Consider the following 23,824-nt stretch of genomic DNA (forward strand, 5'->3'; position numbering starts at 1 on the left):
AAACCGAAGCACCTGGAAGAAACCCACGCAGACAGGGGGAGAATATGCAAACGCCACACAGACAGTGACCCAAGGCCAGAATCGAACCTGGGTCCCTGTGGGAAGCAGTGCTAACTGTGTTGTGTTATGTAAAATGAAAGATCTTTTATTTAAAACTTTCTTAAAAACTATCTCCATTTCCTAGCGAATAGCTTTGGAAATGCCAAATACGTATTTAATACATTTCATCAGGAAAAAAAATGTTATTTAAAGGATTAAGAAAGAAAATTATGGAAATGCTAAATAAAAGTGATGTGTTAACTGCTAACACAAAAGCAGTTTTAGTATAAAATCACAAAGAAGGTACAGATCAGGAAGGCCTTTCATTCCTCTAGAATACATCCATCCACAAACTTTTCTCGTCCCTCTATCATGGCATCCAATAGGCTTTTGAACAAATTCATAAACCTATCCAGTCAGGGGATTTTCACAGTAACTTCATTGCAGTGTTAATTGTAATAAATAAACTTTAACTTTAAACTTTAGATAAAGTACTGGAAATGTACAACAGGTTTGTCTGCATCTGTAAAGAGAAACAACAGGTACATCTTTTGGATGCAGACATCTCGGACTATAAGATAATTGAGTCCTTTAATAGAACTCAAAGGAAGAGGGAAGAGAACAATTTTGCCTTTTCACTGTTTGAGCCTATTTCCCTTTGTGTTAGTGTCATGATTTACCTTGAAGTAGAAGTAAATGATAATGGTACCCTTTCCAAACTCTCGAACCTCTCATACGTATATGAAGTAACCTGTTTCTTTTGAGGCTAACAGGTTCTAGTTTTAAGTTATGAATGGATGTAAAATTGGGAGGAAAGCAAAATCCTTTTTTGTTTGTTCCCTTTACTCTGCTAGGCCAGCAACTTTCTTCGTGCTTTCCGAACTATACCAGAGGCGTCAGCTTTGGGATTGATCTTGGCTGATTCCGATGAAGCAACTGGGAAGGTGAACCTGGGTCGACTGATACAGAGCTGGAATCGATTTATATTGACGCAACTACACCAGGAGACACAGGAGCAAGAGGGTCCACAGGCCTATCGGAGTGTCATGGGGAGGTGAGACAGCACTTTTAATGTGGACTGAACCAGAGGTTGTAAGGATTTATTAATTCTGGTACACAGGAAACATGCAACAACATGTACTATTAAATGAAAGATCGTCACACTTGAAGGGAATCTGCTCATCAATATTCTCACAATTGTGACATCACAGAGCTACTTATGAACAAAAATATTCTTTAATCTGTTTTATCCGGTGGGCAGTTGACATTGCCCACTGGATAAAAGATTGTTAAATAGTATTTAAATGATTAAGAAAGGAAATTATGATAAATGATATGAATTTGGAACTTGTAGTGCAGGTAACAGCCTCTCAGCACCAAAGCACGATATCTCTGGGTTTCATTCTACTACTTTTACACTTCACTCTTTGTTTTAAATCTCAACCCCATTACTGCAGAGAGGAGGGATGGCAAATGGAGAAAGAAGAGACTAGGTAATTTGTGATGCCACCTGATCCTTTTATGCAGTTAACAGTGAAAATGAACACAAACCTAATTGCTATTTTTACCAAATAGAGTACAATATACTATCTAACTATACTATTTAAATATACTACTGTCTCAAACTCTACCACTTCTTAATTTCAGTACATTTGGATCCTCTGGTGAATCTGTAATTGGGAAGCTGTTTGGTTGTGAAGTAGAGAACTGTAGCACTTGCCGCTGTGGGAAGGAAACTGTTCGTGTTTCTTCAAGTCTGCTTTTCACTTTGCAGTATCCTGATATGAATAGTGCTGGTGAGTAATGCACAGAGAATATGTTTTTTTTTCAGGAATGCAGTGTATTGCCGTGAGCTGCACTTCAGTGGCTAATTAACTTAACTTGTCCCTTTAAGGCTGCAATTTTTAAATGTTATAAGAACATAAGAAATAGGAGCAGGAGTAGGCCATCTAGCTCTTCGAGCCTGCCCCACCATTCAATAAGGTCATGGCTGATCTGAAGTGGATCAGCTCCACTTTCCCGCCTTCTCCCCATAACCCTTAATTCCCCTGTCCATCAAAAACCTATCTACCCGTGACTTAAATATATTCAGTGATGTAGCCTCCACCATTTCAACGGGCAGAGAATTCCAGAAATTCACCACCCTTTTAGTGAAGAAGTTCCTCCTCAACTCCGTTCTAAAGTGCCTCCCCTTATCTTGAGGCTGTGCCCTCTAGTCCTGCTATCCTTTCTAAACGGGAAGAATCTCTCTACCTCTACCCTATCTATCCCCTTCATTATCTTATATGTCTCTATAAGATCCCCCCTCATCCTTCTAAACTCTAACGAGCACAGACCCAGTCTGTTCAGTCTCTCTTCATAGGCTATCCCCCCTCAGCCTTCTAAACTCTAACAAGCACAGACCCAGTCTGTTCAGTCTCTCTTCATAGGCTATCCCCCTCATCTCCGGTATGAGCCTAGTGAACCTTCTCTGTACTCCCTCCAAGGCCAATATATCCTTCCACAAGTGCGGTGACCAAAACTGCACACAGTATTCCAGCTGCGGCCTCACCAGTGTCCTGTACGGTTGCAGCAAGACCTCCCTACTTTTATATTCTAACCCCCTCGCTATAAAGGCCAACATTCCATTCACCTTCTTGATCACCTGCTGCACCTGCAGACTGGGTTTTTGCGACTCGTGCACAAGGACCCCCAGGTCCCTCTGCACCGCAGCATGCTGCAGCTTTTCGCCTTTTAAGTAATAATCCCTCCTACGATTATTTCTGCCAAAGTGGATAACGTCACACTTGCTAACATTATGCTCCATCTGCCAGGTCCTCGCCCACTCGCTCAGCCTATCCAGATCTCTCTGCAGACTTTCCACACCCTCCACGCAATTTGCTTTTCCACTCGTCTTCATGTCATCAGCAAATTTCGTCACCCTACACTCAGCCCCCTCCTCCAGATCATCTATATAAATTGTAAACAGTTGAGGCCCCAGCACCGATCCCTGTGGCACTCCACTGGTCACCAACTGCCAACCAAAATAGCACCCATTGATTCCAACTCTCTGCTTCCTATTAGACAGCCAATCTTCTATCCATGCTAACACCTTACTCCCAACTCCATGCACCCTAACCTTTTGCAGCAATCTCTTGTGAGGCACCTTATCAAATGCCTTTTGGAAATCTAAAAACACCACATCCACCGGTTCTCCTCTGTTTACCGCACATATATCTCAGCACATTCTGAAGTCAGTTATAAACTTATTCCCATTGAGTCCATTCTGAGCTTGAATCATAGACTAGTACAGCACAATGGCCATTTGGACAATTGCCTGGATAGATTAGTAACTATTTCTAAAATCTCCAGAAACTCCTTAAGATCAAAGATATCAACAGTAAATGACTCGTACTGTTCTTTGTGCTTTTTAAGGGTGATTTAAATTTGGATGGATGACGTGGTGAACCCTGAAGTGTTCATCTATGTTTAAAAAAAATCTTGTTTGTCTGTGCTTCCTGTCAATTTTTCCCATTTTATAAATTCCTATGCCTATATTTAAAGTTTAAACTCAATGTAATTACATGTTCCCCCCAACCTATGGCCACATTGTAGCACCTCAGTTTAGTGTCTCCCGTCACCTCAGACTGTACTGCAGAGAAAATCCGAGGTATCAACCACTTGTGCAACTTTCTCAAATTGCAGTACTTTTCACAATACAAAGAACAACCCAGCACGGGAAACAGGCCCTTCGGCCCAACGAGCCCAATGTACCTATAAGTAATGAGAAATCAAAGTATTATGTAAAAATGACAATATATGATTTTAAGATGGAAACTCAGTTGCACCTATGCTTCTGGGTCCAATTACCTCAAACTCTATTCCTATTTCACCTGAATATTGTATTTCCGTTGTGAGGGACCAAATCAGAAACCTCAAGGTATGTTGTGAAGTTAGACTAGACCGCAACTATTTTTTTATTTTGGCATTAGTTTTTTTTTTAATTCATTCGTGGGACATGGGCACTGCTGGCTGGCCAACATTTATAGTAAGAAGTCTCACAACACACCAGGTTAACCAGGTTATTCAACCTGATGTTGTGAGACTTCTTACTGTGTTTACCCCAGTCCAACGCCGGCATCTCTACATCAACATTTATAGTCCATCCCTCATTGCCTTTGAGAAGGTGGTGATGAGCTGCTTTCTTGAAATGCTGCAGTCCATGTGTTATGGGCTGACCCACAATGCCATTGTGGGCAGGGGGAATTCCAGGATTTTGGCCCAGCGACTGCAAAGGAACAGCAAAACATTTTCAAGTCAGGATGGTGAGTGGCTTGGAGGAGAACTTGCAGATGGTGGTGTTCCCATTTATCAGCTGCCCTTGTTCTTCTAGATAGAAGTGGTTGTGAGTTTGGAAGGTGCTGTTTAAGGAACTTGGTGATTTTATAAGTGCATCTTGTAGGTAGTACACACTGCTGCTACTGAGCGTCAGTGGTTGAGGGATTGAATGTTTGTAGATGTGATGCCAGTCAAGTGGGCTGCTTTGTTCTGGTTGGTGTCAAGCTTCTTGAGTGATGTTGGAGCTGCACCCATTCAGGCAAGTGGGGAATATTCCATACACTCTTGACTTGTGCCTTGTAGATGGCAGACAGGCTTTGGGGAGTCAGGAGGTGAGTTATTCGCCACAGTATTCCTGGCCTCTGACCTGCTCTTGTAGCCACTCTGTTTATGTGATGAATCCAGCTGAGTTTCTGGTCAATGGTAACTCCAAGGATGTTGACAGTGGGGGGATTCAGTGATGGTAACACCATTGAATGTCAAGGGGCGGTGTTAGATTGTCTCTTATTGCTGATGGTCATTGCCACGTATTTGTGTTGCGTCAATGTTACTTGCCACTTGTAGGCCCAAGCCTGAATATTAGTATGAGGATAAGATATTTCACTCCAGGTATGATTCTATTGACACACTAGGAAGTTTTTTTTATCAAAACAAACTTTATTTTTAACAATACAGTTTAGATATAACAAATGAAGCATTTAAACATGGCAAGATACAATTCTTAACTGTTAACCTATCTTTATTAGTTCCAGTTTAAACAATATTCCTCATAGAGTTAAACCCCTCTTCAAAATCAGTTAGCAAACAACACAGGCCTACATGCTTTTACTTGTTAACAGTCCGAAAGCATTTTCACAACTCTGGAAAGAGTTGTCTTTGACACCCAAACAGCAGCCTCCAAAGAGAAAGAGAGAGAGTGAGAGTTACATACAGAGAGGGACACCTCTTGCTTTGTTCAGGATCAAGCAGAAACTTACTGTTTTTCTCTGTAAGCTTAGCTCCGCCAATTTATGAGACACTATCTCTTGTTAATCAACCTAGTTAAGTCCTATTTTTGAAACCCCAGGAGAAAAACCAAAAAATAAACAAAAGTGCATTAACTTGGATTAAAACAAATACCCCATTATCTGAAAGAAATTATTCTCCTGCATCCTCAGCATGTGGACTGCCTGGTGCAGACAAATCAGCACCTTATAAACAGCCGACTTCTAAACATGCCCTTCACAAGAAACATGATATCAATACATTTCTTAAAGGCATGGTATCGTCACACCACTTTCAACACTGTGGGAAATCAACTATAATATTGTTGGCATTTCCTATTTGTCACTTGTTTCTTGTAATGCATTTCCCTTTACCTTTGTTGATTTAACTCCCAGTAAAGCAATAATAAATTGGAGTCAAAGAATTACAGAGCATCTAAATCAAAAGCAAAGATTAGCCAGTACAAGGATGTGTGAAAATAACCAATCCTAAATGATTAGTCAGAACCTATCAATAATCACTTTAAAATAGACTCAGGTTTTGAAATAGAAATCATTCCCTGTGTTTTATGAAAATTTTAATAACACAATTAAGACTTTGAATAAGATAAAAACAGAAAATTATGTTTTGCAAAAAAGTGAGTAAACTTACAACTGAGCAGGAGCTAATCTTGTGAAAAGGGAAATCTATCTGCTTTGTACGTATGCTGTGAATGCAGAGCTACCTGAAAAATGACATGTTTATTGACCCCAGTTCTTTATTGAATAAATTCATTAAATGCCTTTTTAACTTTAGACAAAACTATTCGACAGTACGAGTTTGCTGAAGTACTGAAGAGAAGTATTTGTCTTGAACAGAACACCCAGGCCTGGTGTGAAAACTGTGAAAAGTACCAGCCTACGGTTAGTATATTCGGACTGGGAGAAAACCAGTAAAGGGTTGGTATATTTGCCAAGAGTTGTGTATAAAATGAGAATTACACCATGACCTGATGTAATGTGTGATGTGTAGAGAATGATGGATCAAATTGGAAGAGAATAAACTGATGAGCAGGCTCAAATCATGGTGTACCTATCTGAGCTATTTGAGGGGGTTTGTCCAATTGCTGAGAATATTCTAACTGTACTTTTGTATTGAAGCTGTTTAATCTAGTAACCTATGAATGGTAATTTTAGATTCTGATTTTGTTATGTTTGCATATATTTATATATAGAATCATAGAAATGACAACAGCACAGAAGAAAGTTATTCAGCCTGTCATGTTTGTGCTGGCTCATTCATCCAGTGCCATTCCCTTGCCTTCTCTCAGTAGGCCTGCACATTCTTCCTTTTCAGCCATGTATTCCATGGTATAATGGTGAGCACTTTGTGCAAGTTCGGTGAACATACATCTGGTAAAGGAAGAAGCTGGAGCTAGCCTGTCTTCAACACAGGTTTATTCATAAAATTCAGTATAACATAAATGCTGATTATCTTTCCCTTCCACATCGTTCTCCACACAGATGGAAGATGGTTCTTGTATGTGTCCTAACCTTTCCCCAATTCAGCAGTATCAGCTGTACTTAATCACAACTAGAGCATGCGCTCGATTGCCACAGTATTTGCAACATTAACACTGTGGACTCTAAGTCCAGTAACTCTTCAGGAACCTTTTTTAAGGAAACATTTTCTTAAGGCAGGGGAGTAGCACTAGGCGAATTGCTCCTGCAGAAGGCCAGCACAGAAATGACAGATTGCATGGCCCCCCTCCTGTGCTGTAACCATTCTACGATAATATAACTTGAATTTGAATGCCTCGATTGAATCTACCACCATCACACTCGGGAATTGCATTCCAGATCCTCGTGACTTGCTATGTAAAAACATTTTTCAGTGTATTCTAGTACAATTCTGTGGCTCTTGCATCATGATGTCTGCAGTAATAGGCTGTTGTACAGCAAGATGTGAATGTGGAGATGTGCAAAACTTTCCTGCCAGAGATTGCCCTGTGAAGCATGTGTTGTTTTAGAGTCCTGGACAATTTCTATAACCCAATCTTTTGATTGATAGGTTTACAATGCAAGATTAAATTTTCAATGACATAGTGAACATTTTCTTAGAATGCTTCTAAGATACGCTCACTGATGTTATGTCACAAGAATCTTGGGATAGCTATCATCATCAAACTTATAAAAGTTTAATTTTTAATTCAATAAAAAAATGAAAAGCAGCACTCCAATCTTGAGGAGCATATGCCATCTATCTCAGCTAACACTTCAAGGTCTGTACTCAGGTACAGTTCTGTTGTCAGAGATGCCATCCTTTGGATAAGATATTGAAGTAATGCCCTGTTTGCTTGTTCTGTTCCTTGCCATAGAACTGGTGAAAATATGGAAATTGGGTTGTATTACCAAAAACTACAGGGAAATGTTGACTTCCCATTTATGTACATAATGGAAAGATTTGGGGTATTTAAATTGGAATCTTACAGAAATGCAAACAAACATTCAGCATTGTTATAATTTTAAAGATTCTTCACTCTCAAAAGTCCAAATTGCTTGATTTATTAATTTACAATTTGTGAAGACATCTGAGAATATCTTTCACATTTGAATGTAGCAGGGACATATGCAGAAATTGATAGTTGGTTCCAAAAAGTTCTTTAAAAAAAAACAAGGCTGCCTTGTTCACGAGCAACACGATGAAGTAACAGGCTGTATCTTAGATTACATGTGCAGGATCTTTCTGGCCTTTGAACTAATTGGAAACTGGTGATTTTCATATCACTATTGTGCTTTGTTTTGTTTCTCTTCCCACACCTAGTGGTGCACAAGGCAAACTTTCATCTGCTTTCCTGGAACATCACTAGGCTGCCACTAGTGGCTTACAACTTGAGGGGCACTACTCCGCATCAGGCATGACAGACCAGGAATCTCTCCTTCGTTTAATGCCTGCCACAGGTGTTTCGGAAGGATTTTACAGATTAATACTCAAACCTGTTTGCTCTGTTTTTAAAAAAAACACCTTTCAGCAGATCTGGCAGCATCTGTGGAGAGAAAAACAGTTATGTTTCTGCTTGATGACTTTTCATCAGAACTGAATGAAACTTCCAATGATGATTAGATATTGTATTTTGTTCCAGGTTCAAACCAGAAATATCCGATGCTTACCTGATGTTCTTGTTATTAATTGTGAAGTTAACAGCAGAAAGGAGGCTGAATTCTGGAAATGCCAAGCTGAGGTCTGTAAAGAGGAATTAATTGTTGTTATTTCAAGATTACCTACTTTATACATCTGCTAAAATTATTTTAAATGTTTGTATCCCAGTCTGGAAAGTAGTGTTCTCTCTTTTGAGATTCTGGAATTAACAAATAAAACAAAAATAGAAAGAGTAAAAGAAAGTAAATGTCTTGCATTTATATAGCACTTTTCACAGTCACAGGTGTCCCAAAGTGCTTTAAAACCAATAAAGTACTCTTTGTGGTTTAGTCACTGTTGCAATGTTGTGCTTAGTTTATGCAGACTTTGGTGATGAAGAAAGGCAATGCCTCCCAACATTTCTCCGGTTGAAGAGAGAGTCAAATTTGGAGCACCTCTTTAAGAGACTAATTGGAATGGTAGAACAGGTTGCCTGAAGGAATGAAATGCGCTGCAGTGGCAAGCTGCTAAACAAAGGCCAGGCACACTCCCAACAAATGAGAGGAAAACAGAATTAATCATTCCTAGGCCACTTTTTTGCATCTCTTTGTGGCCAGATTCAAAGCAGTATGCTGGTGCTGAAGAGCTGATGGACTGTATCATTGGAAAGGCTCAGGAAGGGCTGAGCAAGATAAAGTTAACTTTTTGACATTTCCTTCCAAAAGGACAGTAAATTACCAAAAATAATCAATGCCATGTGCACTAGCTGAATAGTGAGGGAATTTCTTTTAATACTCATCTCGTTCTGATAACCGGCCCAAGATGATGAGGACTTTTCAATTCCAATTTTATTGACATCATCTGTTACATTTGCGTCTTCAGATATAACTTTCATTAATTAGTTTTGCTGATTCAGTGTACCTTGTATTGGACAATATGTTGTGGCTATGCTGAATTCAAGGATGATAGTTCTGTGAGAGAAATACTTGGTTCATTTCAGTAGCGGTTGTTTATACGTATGAAATATCTGGTCCTGCCAAATGGTCGTACTGACAGTGCTGTATCAGATCAAATTGTTGTGTCAATCAAGTGGTATTTTAAAGACCAAATACTGGACATATCTTCCAGTTAAATTAAATAGGAACATGTGCAAGCAATACTCTCAGTTAGATCATTGCTGATCTATACCTATATGTACGCGTGTGTGTGTATACATCACTGAATTGTTACAGGGCAGAAGGAGGTCATTTGGCCCATCATGTCTGCACTGGCTCTCCGAATTAACAACTCGCCTAGTGCCATTTTCCCATCTTCTCCTTGTAACCTTGCCGATTCTTTTCAGATAACAGTCTAATTCCCTTTTGAACACTTCAGTTGAACTTGCCTCCACTACACTCTTAGGCAGTGCATTTCAAATCCTATCCACTCACTGTTTAAAACAAAAAGTTTCTCCTCTGATTATTTTTCCTTCTTTTACTAATTCCTTTAAATCTGTGCCCTCTCATTTTCAATCCTTTCACGATTGGGAATAGTTTCTCCCTATCTAGTCTGTCCAAACCTCCCATGATTTTGAATACTTCTATCAAATCTCCTCTCAGTCTTTTCTCAAAGGAAAACAGTCCTAACTTCTCCAGTTTGTCTTCATATCCAAAGTTTCTCCTCCCTGGAATCGTTTTCCTGATTCTTTTTTGAAAACTCTAATGCCTTCAAGTCCTTCCTCAAACACAGCACCCAGACCTGGTCACAGTATTCCATATGAGGCTGATCTTGTAATTTATACAAGTTCAGCACAACCTATTTGTTCTTAGAGCCATTGAAAAGTGACGGTGCAGTTACGAAGCCATTCAGCCCATCGTGTCTGCACTGGTCATAAAAGAGAAAAAGGAAACTAGCCGCTCATTTTAATCCCACTTTTCAACACCTGGTCTGTAGCCTTACAGGTTACCCTCTTGTACTCTCTGTCTCTATTAATAAATTCCATGATGCTGTGTGTTTTATGAACTGCTCTCTCAGCCTGTCCTGATTTATGCACATATACACCCAGGCCCCTCTGCTCCTGCACCACTTTAGAGTTGTACACTTTATATTGTCCCTCCGTGTTTTTCCAAGCAAAATGAATCGCTTCACATTTCTCTGCATTGAATTTCATCTGCCACCCATTCCACCAACTTGTCTTATGTTTCTTTGAAGTTCTACACTATCTTTCTTATAATTCACAATGCTTCCAAGTTTTGTAGCAATCTATTAAAAGGTCCAACAGGGAATTCAGAAACATTTCTTTACCCAAAGAGTAGTGAGAATGTGGAATTTGTTGCCAAAGGTTGAAACAATATAGTATAGATGCATTTAAGGGGAAACTGGACAAGCATATGAGGGAGAAAGGAATAGATAATTACTGTGGTAGAATTAAGTGAGAAAAGTTGGGAGGAGGCTGGAGTGGAGCGTGAATACTCTCCTAGACTGGTTGGGCTGAATGGCCTGTTTTTGTGTTGCATTTCAAATTTCAACTGTCCCAGCAGCCTTGGGGGGGGGAAAAAATTACAAATTTTTACTACCCTTTGTCTGAAAAAGTGCTTCTTGATTTCGAGGTAAAACAGCCTGACTCTACTTTAAGATTCTGTCTCCCTTTCGTAGATTCCCCAATGAGAGGAAATAGTTTCTCTGGGGTATTCACCTGAACGCATCTGTTCATTTCAAATGCCTGATTAGATCTTCACTCAACTTTCTGTACTTGAGAAAATATATAAGGCCAGTTCAGCTAACCTACCCTCATTATTTAATCTTTCTAAGCACTAATGTCATGAGTTAACTCTGCACTGTACCCTTTTAGAGTTCAATATATTTTTCCTGAGATTCATTGCTACGAGATGTGTACCAGTGTCTACAGACCAGGAAGATTCTGATTCGATCTTATGTGTGCTAAGTCAGTTTATATCTTCGGCAGGGTAGTAGTGGGGGGCACCACAAATTTTTTTCTGCTACCTACTCTAGCACGGGTACTATGAGCCAGGGCTCTGAATCACAATGCAGTAATTCCTGCTCTCAAATTCATGGGAATGGCTGTCAGGTGAGGAGTATTCTTAATGGCAAGTGCTTGTAGTTCGCAATTGGATGAGAACAAAACAGGATTTGGCTCTAATGCCTTCTCTGTTCAAATAGCATACTAACTTTCACATGTAGGGTCTCGTGAATAATGACTGCGTAAATGAGAGAGTGTACCAGGCACTCTGCATAAGTCAACATTTTCACAACAGGAGAAAAATGAGGATGGGGTCAGTTTAAATCCAAATTTACACTGGCAGCTTAAAGTTTTTGTGAATTTTAATATACTGGAGTGATGTGCTTTATTTTGTGACAGTATGAATTGCACAACAAGATGAGAAAGGAAGATTTGGAGGCAATGAAAATGAAAGAAAATAACCCAACAGAATGGTAGGTTTGCTTCTTTTAGCACTTTCCTTTCAACATGAGTGATTAGTTTGTTTATAATGTGGCTTAGTTCAAATGCTTCTATTGAATAATCTTGGAAAAACTATGCATATGCAAAATTTTCCTTTAGTTGATTCATAGGATGAGAGTGTCACTGGCGAGGCCGATATTTATTACCCATCCTTAATTCTTGAGAAGGTGGTGGTGAGCCACTGCCTTGAGTACAACTGAGCAGTTCATTAAGCCACTTCATAGAACCATAGAATCCTACAGTGCAGAAGGAGGCCATCCGGCCCATCAAGCCTGCACCGACCACAATCCCACCCAGGCCCTATCCCCTTAACCATGCACGTTTACTTTGCTAATTCCCCTGACACTAAGGGGCAATTTAGCATGACCAATCAACCTAACCTACACATCTTTGGACTGTGGGAGGAAACTGGAGCACCTGGAGGAAACCCACGCAGACACAGGGACAATGTGCAAATTTCACACACGCTGGCCCGAGGCCGGAATTGAACCCGGGTCCCTGGTGCTGTGTGGCAGCAGGGCTTAAGCACTTCAAAGGGCAGTTGAGAATCAACCATGTTGCTGTGGGTCTGACATCAGTGTAGGCCAGACTGGGAAAGCGTAGCAGGCTTCCTTCTCCAAAGAACATTAGTGAAATAGGTGCGTTTCAGCAACAATCCAGTAGTTAAATGATCACCATTACAGCACTTTTTATCACAGATTTATTCAATTAAATTTAAATTCCCCAGCCACCACTGTGGGATTTGAACTCCCATCTCTGGGATACTTGTCCAGGCTAGTTTAGTGACATTATTGTCTCCTAAAAGGCCAATAACAGAAGTGCAACTGCTCCACCATTCAGTAAGATTCTGGCTGATCTGATTGTAACCTCAACCCCACATTCCCGCCTAACTCCCAATAACCTTTCACCCCTTGTTAACCAGTCTATTAAGTTCTGCCTTAAAAATATTCAAAGATTCTGCTTCTACTGCCTTTTGAGCACTTAGAAATTGCGTAGAGCATCAAAGATTTATACCTAATGATAAATCTTTGTGGCTGTGATCACTTGATCTGTGCTTAGAGTGAGTCAGATATCTCAGTAAAGGCAAGAATTGAGAAGTGTTTTGAAAGAGCATTGAATCACTGGTGTGTAATCAGTCTGTTGTCACAACCTACATTCCAGTTAGTTTATTATACCATAATACAAATAAATGATCCAGTCAATGAGAAATGATGTGCAGAAAACCTCACATTTTCCCTCCTTGCCTTGGTGAATGAATCTGCTACCAGTCGGCCCCTGATAATTTTTATTTTGTTACCAAAATCTGTTGTATGTGGAGCTTATTAGATCTTACAAAGGTACTTAGTTTAAAAACTATACATAAAAGCTTTCAAAAGATTTAGTGTAAATCATGGATAGGAAACATTTAACAAAATAGTAATGGTATCATAATCAAGAATTCTAGTGAATAGTGTTTGAGGATTACTATGTGTGGATCCACAAGAGATGGGTGAGATCCTAAATGAATATTTCTCATCGGTATTTACTGTTGAGAAAAGCATTGATGTTAGGGAACTAAATAGTGATGTCTTGAGGAGTGTTTGTATTATAGAGAAGGAGGTGCTGGAAGTCTTATAGCGCATCAAGGTAGATAAATCTGCGGGACCTGATGAGGTATATCCCAGGACATTGTGGAAGGCTAGAGAGGAAATTGTGGGTCCCCTAGCAGGGATATTTGAATCACTGGCAGTCACGGGTGAGGTGCCTGAAGATTGGAGAGCGGTAAATGTTGTGCCTTTGTTTAAGAAGGGCTGCAGGGAAAAGCCTGGGAACTACAGGCCAGTGAGCCTCACATCTGTGGTGGGTAAATTGTTGGAAGGTATTTTTGAGAGACAGGATCTACAGGCATTTAGAGATGCAAGGACTGATTAGGGACAGTCAGCATGGCTTTGTGAATGGAAAATCGTCTCTCACAAATTTAATAGAGTTTTTTGAAGGGGTAACCAAGAAGGTCGATGAGGGCAGTGCAGTTGATGCTGTCTACATGGACTTTAGCAAGGCCTTTGACAAGGTACCACATGGTAGGTTGTTGCATAAATCTCACATGATCCCAGGTGAGGTATCTAAATGAATACAAAATTGGCTTCTTGACAGAAGCCAGAGGGTGGTTGTAGAGGATTATTTTTCAAACTGGAGGCCTGTGACCAGCAGTGTGCCTCAGGGATCAGTGCTGGGCCCACTATTATTTGTCATTTATATTAATGATTTGGATAAGAATATAGGGGGCATGGTTAGTAAGTTTGCAGATGACACCAAGATTTGTGGCATGGTGGACAGTGAGGAAGATTATCTCCAATTGCAGCGGGATCTTGATCAATTGGGCCAGTGGGCTGATGAATAGCAAATAGAGTTTAATTTAGATGGCACAGTGGTTAGCACTGCTGCTTCACAGCTCCAGGGTCCTGGGTTCGATTCCTGGCTCAAAGCAACAAGGGTTCTAATTGGTGGATCTCTGTACTCTTTGACAAGGGAACGTTTGAGCACTTTGCTCGACAGACTGGAGGGACTGATTGTGGACAAGTCCCCAGGACCGGATGGAATGCATCCGAGGGTTCTGAAAGAAATGGTGGAGGTGATAGTGGATGCCTTGGTGGTTATTTTCCAAACGTCGCTGGATTCCGGGGAAGTGCCGGAAGATTGGAAAATGGCTAATGTTACGCCGTTGTTTAAGAAGGGTGGCAGGCAAAAGGTGGGGAATTATAGGCCTGTTAGTTTAACGTCTGTTGTAGGTAAAATGTTAGAATCCGTCATCAAGGAGGAAATAGCGAGGCATCTTGAGGGGAATTGCTTGATAGAGCAGACGCAGCACAGTTTCGTTAAGGGGAAGTCGTGTCTGACAAATTTATTGGAGTTCTATGAGGATGTGTCTAGGGTGGTGGATAGAGGGAAGCCAGTGGATGTGGTCTTTCTTGATTTTCAGAAGGCGTTTGACAAGGTACCTCACAAGAGATTATTGCAGAAGGTAAGGGGGCATGGAGTTGGGGGTAGGGTGTTAGCATGGATAGAGGATTGGTTGTCAAATAGGAGGCAGAGAGTGGGGGTGAATGGGTGCTATTCGGATTGGCGTTTGGTGACTAGTGGAGTGCCCCAGGGGTCGGTGCTGGGGCCTCAGCTATTTACCATTTATATAGATGATCTGGAGGAGGGAACCGAGTGTATGGTGTCGAAATTTGCTGATGACACCAAGATTGGTGGAATGGCAAATTGCGCAGAGGGTGTGGAGAGTCTGCAGAAGGATCTAGATAGGCTGGGCGAATGGGCCAGGAACTGGCAAATGGAATTTAATGTTGGCAAATGTGAGGTTGTCCACTTTGGCAGAAATAATGGTAGGAAGGACTATTACTTACATGGCGAAAAACTGCAGCAGGCGATGGTGCAGAGGGACCTCGGGGTCCTTGTGCATGAGTTGCAAAAACCCAGCCTGCAGGTGCAGCAGGTGGTCAGGAAGGCGAATGGGATGCTGGCCTTCATAGCGAGGGGGATTGAATATGAAAGTAGGGAGGTCTTGCTGCAGCTGTATAGGGCATTGGTGAGGCCGCAGCTGGAGTACTGTGTACAGTTTTGGTCGCCGCACTTACGCAAGGATATTTTGGCCTTGGAGGGAGTGCAGAAGAGGTTTACTAGGCTGATACCGGAGTTGAGGGCGTTGAGCTATGAGGAGAGGCTGAATAAACTAGGCTTGTACTCGTTAGAGTTTAGAAGAACGAGGGGAGATGTCATTGAGACATATAAGATGATGAATGGGATGGATAGGATAGAGGTGGAGAGACTCTTCCCGCTCAGAAAGGACAGTAGGACTAGGGGGCACAGCCTCAAGATAAAGGGGGGGGAGGTTTAGAACGGAGTTGAGGAGGAACTTCTTCACTCAAAGGGTGGTGAATCTCTGGAATTCTTTGCCCGTTGAAGTGGTGGAGGCTGCCTCGCTAAATATTTTTAAGACGCAGGTTGATGGGTTTTTGATAAGCGAGGGGATTAAGGGTTATGGGGAGAGGGCGGGAATGTGGAACTGAGCCACGACAGATCAGCCATGATCTTATTGAATGGCGGGGCAGGCTCGAAGGGCTAGATGGCCTACTCCTGCTCCTATTTCTTATGTTCTTATGTAAATGTGAGGTGATGCACTTTGTTAGATTGAACCAGTGCAGGACTTACTCAGTTAATGGTAGGGCATTGGGCAGAGTTACAGAACAAAGAGATCTAGGGGTACATGTTCATAGCTCCTTGAAAGTGGAGTCACAGATGGACAGAGTGGTGAAGAAGGTATTTGGCGTACTTGGTTTCATCGGTCAGAATATTGAATACAGGAGTTGGGACCCCTTGTTAAAGTTGTACAAAGAACAATGAACAACCCAGCACGGGAAACAGGCCCTTCAGCCCAACGAGCCCGCGCCGCAAGACATTGGTAAGGCCACACTTGGAATACTGTGTGCAATTCTGGTCACCCTATTATAAAAGGATATTATTAAACTAGAAAGAGTGCAGAAAAGGTTTACTAGGATGCTACCGGGACTTGATGGATTGAGTTATAAGGAGAGGCTGGATAGACTGGGACTTTATTCTTTGGAGCGGTGACCTTTTTGCGGGGTGACCGCCTAGAGGTCTATAAAATAATGAGGGCCATTGACAAAGTAGATAGTCAATATCTTTTCCCGAAGGTAGGGGAGTCTAAAACTAGAGGGCATAGGTTTAAGGTAGAGGAGAGAGATACAAAACTGCCCAGAGGGACAATTTTTTCACAGAGGGTGGTGAGTGTCTGGAACAAGCTGCCAGAGGTAGTAGTAGAGATGTGTACAATTTTATCTCTAAAAAGCATTTAGATAGTTACATGGCTATGATGGGTAAAGAGGGATATGGGCCAAATGCGGGCAATTGGGATTAATTTAGGGTTTTTTAAAAAAAAGGATGGCATGGACAAGTTGAGCTGAAGGGCCTGTTTCCATGCATAAATCTCTGACTCTATTATGGAGCAATGTTTACATCGGATAGACAGCACATTTAGTCCAACCAGTCCACGCTGGTGTTCCACTTGAGCCTCTTCCCATCTTTTCTCATCTAAATCTACCATCATAAGTGTCTATTCCCTTCGCCTTCAGAAGCTTGTTTAGCTTTCCCTTAAATACATCTGTACTATTTGCTTCAAGCCCTCCCTGTGACAGAGAGTTCTATTCTCTTACTGCTCCTCTTGCACTTTGTTGCAGTTCTCAGTATCCTCCCACCAATTTGGTGTTATCCACAAATTTAGAAATTATATTTGATTGCAAAGCCTAAATCGTTGATGTAAATTGTGAACAGTGGTCCCAGCACTGAATCTTGTGGAACACCACCTTCTGCCACTCTGATAACACACCCTCAGGTAACTGGTTTATTATCTGAATATTTCAACTGCAACAGCGGGCTATTGATTGGTATTCTGGTTGTCACTTTACTCCAGAGAACACAGCGCCTTTTGAGAAAAACCAGCCAGCAATTCTCTACAGAACTGAGAACTCTGCTCCTTCTGAACAGATGCACCCAGTATCTCTGTCAAAGAATTGAGCAAATCTATTAAACTATATCTGAATGAAGTTTTGAAAAATAAATTCCAGTTTATTTTGTTGTCTCATATAAAGTTGTATCATTCTCTTTCAATTTATCAGGTAAGCATGCTTTTTCAAAAGGAAGAAAAGATAGTTACTTTTCCAACTATTACATCTGAAACTTCTGTGGTACAAATAAAATAGTTCATAATTACCTTTACTTGTATGGTATTTATATAATTTGCAAAGCTGATGAAAAGCTTTATCTGTCAATACAAACACTAACTAGCGTATCCTGCATGTTTCCTTGGATAATCTATCTTCTTGGAATTTTTTTCATTTAATTTCAAAGGATATCCCAAATATCCCAACGCCTAAAGGAAAAAAGTGCTGAATTTCATGTAACTGTTGACAGTAATATGAAGTTCCATTTACAAGTCGAGACATTCATTTTTTTTTCAGGGAAGCACTTTGTAATGCAGAAGGCCTGAGCTTCTATACATCAATCGAGGAACTGAAAAATATATGGATCCCATGTTCTATCAAGATGAAGCTCACTAAAAACAAAGAGCTGGAAGTCACAAACTGGACTGAAAATGAAGGCGTATGTAACTATTTCTAGGCTTTGATTGCTTGTTATGTCTTTTCAAACCTTGAAAGATTGATTCTGATATCTAAATTTTTAGTGCAGATCTGAGAGGTAATCGAAATCGGGTGGTGGTACACTTCACAGAATCTCAGAATTGTTATGGTGAAAGGAGACCATTCGGCCCATAATGTCTGCACCAGCCCTCCAAATGAACATTATGAATTAGTATTATTCTCCTGTCTTTACCCAGTACCCTTGCACATTGTTTCTATTCAAATAATTAATGCGCCCTTATGATTCAGTTGATGTTACGACTGGAGAGGAAGATCCTAGAAGGGAATCTTGGCTCAGAAGACTGTAACGTTTACTTTTTTTAGAAAACACGAAGGAAGAGAGTCACAGTATTGCCTATTAGTTTTTAACAACAAGAAAAAACATTTATTAAACATGAAAAGTTTGATTATGATACAATACTTCACTCTTCTCCCCGCTTAGCTTCACAAATGTACACAAATTTCAAGGATAACACCTCATTCAAAAACCAACTGGCAGATGCCACTCACTCGATCTTTTGTGGGTTTCTCCTCAAATTCTCCCAGATAATTGTCGCATAAGTTTCCAAACTCCACACTCCGAAAGATGCACTTTAAAATCTTTCAAACAATGCTTTCCATCAGCTGTTTTCATCAAGCATTCACTTCCAGATTTTCCAACTATTTCAAATAAAGCTTCGTCCCCACAGTTTTAACAAGGATCTTCTTCCAGGTTTTCCAATTCTCCTTCAGGTTTCCTTTGTCTTGAATGCTTTTACACAAGCCCTGAGATCCAGCAACTGTTTGCCTGACAATTATTTAATCTAATGTTTCTCAAACTGTAGTAAGATATCACATACTTATAATCACTTCCGATATCTTTCTGGCTTCTGGCCAGGTAATTTTTTTTCAGCTGTCTGTCTTCATTGAACCATATCTTAATCCAGTCCCCATTTCCTCTGTTTCTCGAACTTCAGACTTCCTAGCTGTCCTTTAGATTTCTGCCACTGACCTTTCCTCTAGCAATGCTGAGAGATGTTTCTTCTTCTGCTGCCTGTCAACAGCTGCTATGAATTCAGTTAAAAAGAATCACAAAAAGCCTTCCTTTCCCAAGCTTTAATTTACTTTTCACGCCATAACTCTCTCTAAGCACAACTTGAATTGACCAAAACCCCCAAACACATTTGTCTAACATGAATCTGAGTGTAGTTTTACTCTGCTTACACAGAACCACTAAATTAAACCTACTTAAATCAAATCTTATTTCTAATGTTTAACAATACAAACATAGATCACTTAAAACTAGCTCTGTTTCCTGACATCTTGAATGCCTTGATTGAACTTGCCACCACCACACTTACAGGCAGTGCATACCAGACCCAAACTACTTGCTATGTGGAAACGTTTTTTCTCGCATCACATTTGCTTCTTTTGAAAATTACTTTAAATCTGTGCCCTCTTGTTCTTGATTCTTTTACAAGTGGGAACATGTTCTCCCTATCTAATCTGTCCAGCCCCCTCATGATTTTGAACACCTCTATCAAATTTTCTCTTAGCCCCATTGTCTCCCAAGTGGAACAGCCTCAACTTCTCCAATCTATCCTCATAATTTAAGTTTCTCACCCCTGGAACCATTCTTGTAAACCTCTTCTGTGCTCTCTCCAATGTGTTCACACCCTTCCTATAATGTGGCATCCAGAACTGTACACAGTACTCCAGCTGAGGTCTGACTATTGTCTTATATAAGTTCAGCATAGCCTCCTTGCTGATATGCTCAATGCCCCTATTAATAAAGCCCAGGATACTATATGCTTTTTTAACTGCTCTCTCTCCAACTGTTCTGCTACATTCAATGACTTATGCACATATACACCCTTTGCTTCTGCACTTGCTTAAGAATTTTACCCTTTAGTTTATATTGTCTATGTTCTTCCTACCAAAATGCATCACCTCACATTTCTCGGCATTGAACTTCATCTGCCACCTATCTGCCCACTCTACCAACTTATCTATGTCCTTTTGATATTCTGTGCTGTCCTATTCACAGTTTGCAATGCTTCCAGGTTTTGTATCATCCACAAACTTTGAAATTGACCCTGCACACCAAGATCTAGATAATCAATATATTATCAGAAAAAGCAATACCGTGCCTGGGGAACTCAACTACAAACCATCCTACAGCCTGAAAAATATCATTTGACCATTACTCACTGTTTCCTATCACTCGGCCAATTTTGTATCCACGTTGCTACTATGCTCTTTATTCCATGAGCAATAACATTTCTCAGACGTCTGCTAAGTTAAGACACGGCAGGGCAGCTTGGTCGAGTGGACTGCAATGTGTGGGAATTATGAACGCTACTGATGTTCAAGATGAGCATATGTGCAGGAACTGCTGCAGAAACTTGAGTTCTGGATTTCAGAGCTCGTGAGGCAGCTGGAGTCACTGTGGTGCATCTGCAAAGCTGAGAGCCACTTGGAAAGCACATTCAGGGAGGTGGTTACACCACAGCTTAGAAACCATGAGTCAGAGAGGAATGGCTGACTGCCAAGCTGTCCAAGAGAATCCACAGGTAGTGCAGGAGTTCCCTGGAGCCCTGCTTAAAAATTGTTTTTCTGTTTTAGAACATAGAACAGTATCGCACAGTACATGCCTTTCGGCACAGTACAGGCCAAACCCAAGATCAAGCTATCCCACTCCGTGTCATTCTGGTGTGTCCCGTGTGCCTATCCAATAACCACTTGAAAGTTCCTAAAGTGCCCGACTCCACTATCCCAGCAGGCAGTGTATTCCACACCCAACCACTCTCCGAGTAAAGAACCTACTCGGACATCCCTCCTATATCTCCCACCATGAACCTTATAGTTATGCCCCCTAGTAACAGCTACATCCACCCGAGGAAGTAGTCTCTGCACGTCCACTCTATCAATCCCCCTCATCATCTTATAAACCTCTATTAAGTCGCCTCTCATCCTCCTCCGCTCTAAAGAGAAAAGCCCCAACTCCCTCAACCTTTCCTCATAAGGCCATAATCTTTCCTCACTGGCCATAATCTTTCAGTCTTCCCTAAACTCAGGGGGTGCCAGAGGACTAGAGGATTGCAGACATTGTGCCCTTGTTCAAAAATGGTTGTAAGGATAAGTCCAGCAATTACAGATCAGCCAGTTTAACTTCAGTGGTGGGGAAGCTTCGAGAAACAATTATTTGGGATAGAATTAATAGTCACATGGAAAAATTAGGTTGATTGGAAGAGTCAGCATGGATTTCTAAAGGGGAAATCGTGTTTAACCAACTTGCTTGATTTTTTTGTAGTGGTAACAGCAAAGGTTGATGGAGTTCATAGAATAAAATCCTACAGTGTTTAAAGAGGCCCTTCGGCCCATCGAGTCTGCACAGAACACAATCCCACCCAGGCCCTACCCCCTTATCCCTACACATTTACCCACTAATCCCTCTCACCTACACGTCCCTGGACACTAAGGGGCAATTTCTTAGCACGGCCAATCAACCTAACCCACACGTCTTCGGACTGTGGGAGGAAACCAGAGTACCCGGAGGAAACTCACGCAAACATGAGGAGAATGTGCAAACTCCACACAGACAGTGACCCGAGCCAGGAATCGAACCCAGGGCCCTGGAGCTGTGAAGCAGCAGTGCTAACCACTGTGCTACCGTGCCACCCATGTGGTGTACATGGACTTTCATTTTGCGTTATGAAAGCTTATATAACCAGGCTATTGTCTCAATTGATGGAATTAGAAAGCAGGTGCTGCTAGGGGGTTCCTTGCTTAATTGGAAAAAAAGTTGACAGTGAGCTGCTGTGCATGATTTAATGGTTAGTTACACAGCAGCTTGGGTTGAGAAGTGGAACTAGATTATGTGCAGATATTTTTCTCAAGGTGAAGTGGTTAGTGTCTTTTCCACAACGCATGGAAAATGGATATATTTGAGAGCAAAACCTGGAGGAAAGACCATTTAAACAGAAAATTGTCTTGAATGTTAAGTTTGCAATTGGTGCCCAGGTTAATTTCTCTAGTTACAGAAATGGCTAGCATTTCCTTTTGCTAAGTAGTAGGAAATTTGAGGAGTAAAACCATTAGCAATCCATTGCGGTTATGCAAGTAACTCACTTTTGCAAGTGAAGTTTATTTAAAGAGTGTTGACTGAACAAATAGTACAGTACCTGCTATAGCTACTAGAGGGAGCACTGCTACTTACACAGCTCTCAGTGAGCCCTTGTGGCAGAAGCCTGGTATCAATGTGACTGTAATGTGGGTCCTTATATACTGGAAAACTGGAATATTTTGTACTCGACCACTGTTCCTTTCTCCATCACAGCTGACATATGATGCTTCAGTTTAATTATAATTGGGTTCAAAAATATTTTTTGTTAATTGTATTTACTGCTCCTTATTGCATCCTAAGAACATAAGAAATAGGAGCAGGAGTAGGCCATCTAGCCCCTCGAGCCTGCCCCGCCATTCAATAAGATCATGGCTGATCTGTCGTGTCTCAGTTCCACATTCCCGCCCTCTCCCCATAACCCTTAATCCCCTCGCTTATCAAAAACCCATCAACCCGCGTCTTAAAAATATTTAGCGAGGCAGCCTCCACCACTTCAACGGGCAGAGAATTCCAGAGATTCACCACCCTTTGAGTGAAGAAGTTCCTCCTCAACTCCGTTCTATACCTCCCCCCCCCCCCTTATCTTGAGGCTGTGCCCTCTAAGTCCTACTGTCCTTTCTGAGCGGGAAGAGCCTCTCCACCTCTATCCTATCCATCCCATTCATCATCTTATATGTCTCAATGAGATCTCCCCTCATTCTTCTAAACTCTAACGAGTACAAGCCTAGTTTATTCAGCCTCTCCTCATAGTTCAACCCTCTCGGTATCAGCCTAGTAAACCTCTTCTGCACTCCCTCCAAGGCCAAAATATCCTTGCGTAAGTGCGGCGACCAAAACTGTACACAGTACTCCAGCTGCGGCCTCACCAATGCCCTATACAGCTGCAGCAAGACCTCCCTACTTTCATATTCAATCCCCCTCGCTATGAAGGCCAGCATCCCATTCGCCTTCCTGACCACCTGCTGCACCTGCAGGCTGGGTTTTTGCAACTCATGCACAAGGACCCCGAGGTCCCTCTGCACCATCGCCTGCTGCAGTTTTTCGCCATGTAAGTAATAGTCCTTCCTACCATTATTTCTGCCAAAGTGGACAACCTCACATTTGCCAACATTAAATTCCATTTGCCAGTTCCTGGCCCATTCGCCCAGCCTATCTAGATCCTTCTGCAGACTCTCCACACCCTCCGCGCAATTTGCCATTCCACCAATCTTGGTGTCATCAGCAAATTTCGACACCATACACTCGGTTCCCTCCTCCAGATCATCGATATAAATGGTAAATAGCTGAGGCCCCAGCACCGACCCCTGGGGCACTCCACTAGTCACCAACTGCCAATCTGAATAGCACCCATTCACCCCCACTCTCTGCCTCCTATTTGACAGCCAATCCTCTATCCATGCTAACACCCTACCCCCAACTCCATGCCCCCGACCTTCTGCAATAACCTCTTGTGAGGCACCTTGTCAAACGCCTTCTGAAAATCAAGAAACACCACATCCACCGGCTCTCCTCTATCCACCACCCTAGACACATCCTCATAGAACTCCAATAAATTCATCAGACATGACTTCCCCTTAATGAAACCGTGCTGCGTCTGCTCTATCA

The 23,824-nt window shown here is 41.5% G+C and overlaps 1 protein-coding gene across 8 annotated transcripts in view; it reads left to right on the top strand.

Annotated features, from left to right (window-relative positions):
- Positions 1 to 23,824, top strand: part of pan2 (poly(A) specific ribonuclease subunit PAN2) — a 145,956-nt gene that overhangs the window by 44,894 nt on the left and 77,238 nt on the right. For all 8 annotated transcript variants that reach the window (XM_080218084.1, XM_080218083.1, XM_080218087.1 and 5 more), the window contains 6 exons: positions 894 to 1,093; positions 1,687 to 1,835; positions 6,136 to 6,242; positions 8,462 to 8,560; positions 11,816 to 11,889; positions 17,935 to 18,076. In XM_080218084.1, coding sequence (XP_080074210.1) covers positions 894 to 1,093; positions 1,687 to 1,835; positions 6,136 to 6,242; positions 8,462 to 8,560; positions 11,816 to 11,889; positions 17,935 to 18,076 — 771 coding nt within the window. The remainder of the gene's footprint in view (positions 1 to 893; positions 1,094 to 1,686; positions 1,836 to 6,135; positions 6,243 to 8,461; positions 8,561 to 11,815; positions 11,890 to 17,934; positions 18,077 to 23,824) is intronic.

Source organism: Carcharhinus amblyrhynchos, chromosome X (assembly GCF_965287045.1).
Source record: "Carcharhinus amblyrhynchos chromosome X, sCarAmb.v2.hapA, whole genome shotgun sequence".
Taxonomy (NCBI): domain Eukaryota; kingdom Metazoa; phylum Chordata; class Chondrichthyes; order Carcharhiniformes; family Carcharhinidae; genus Carcharhinus; species Carcharhinus amblyrhynchos.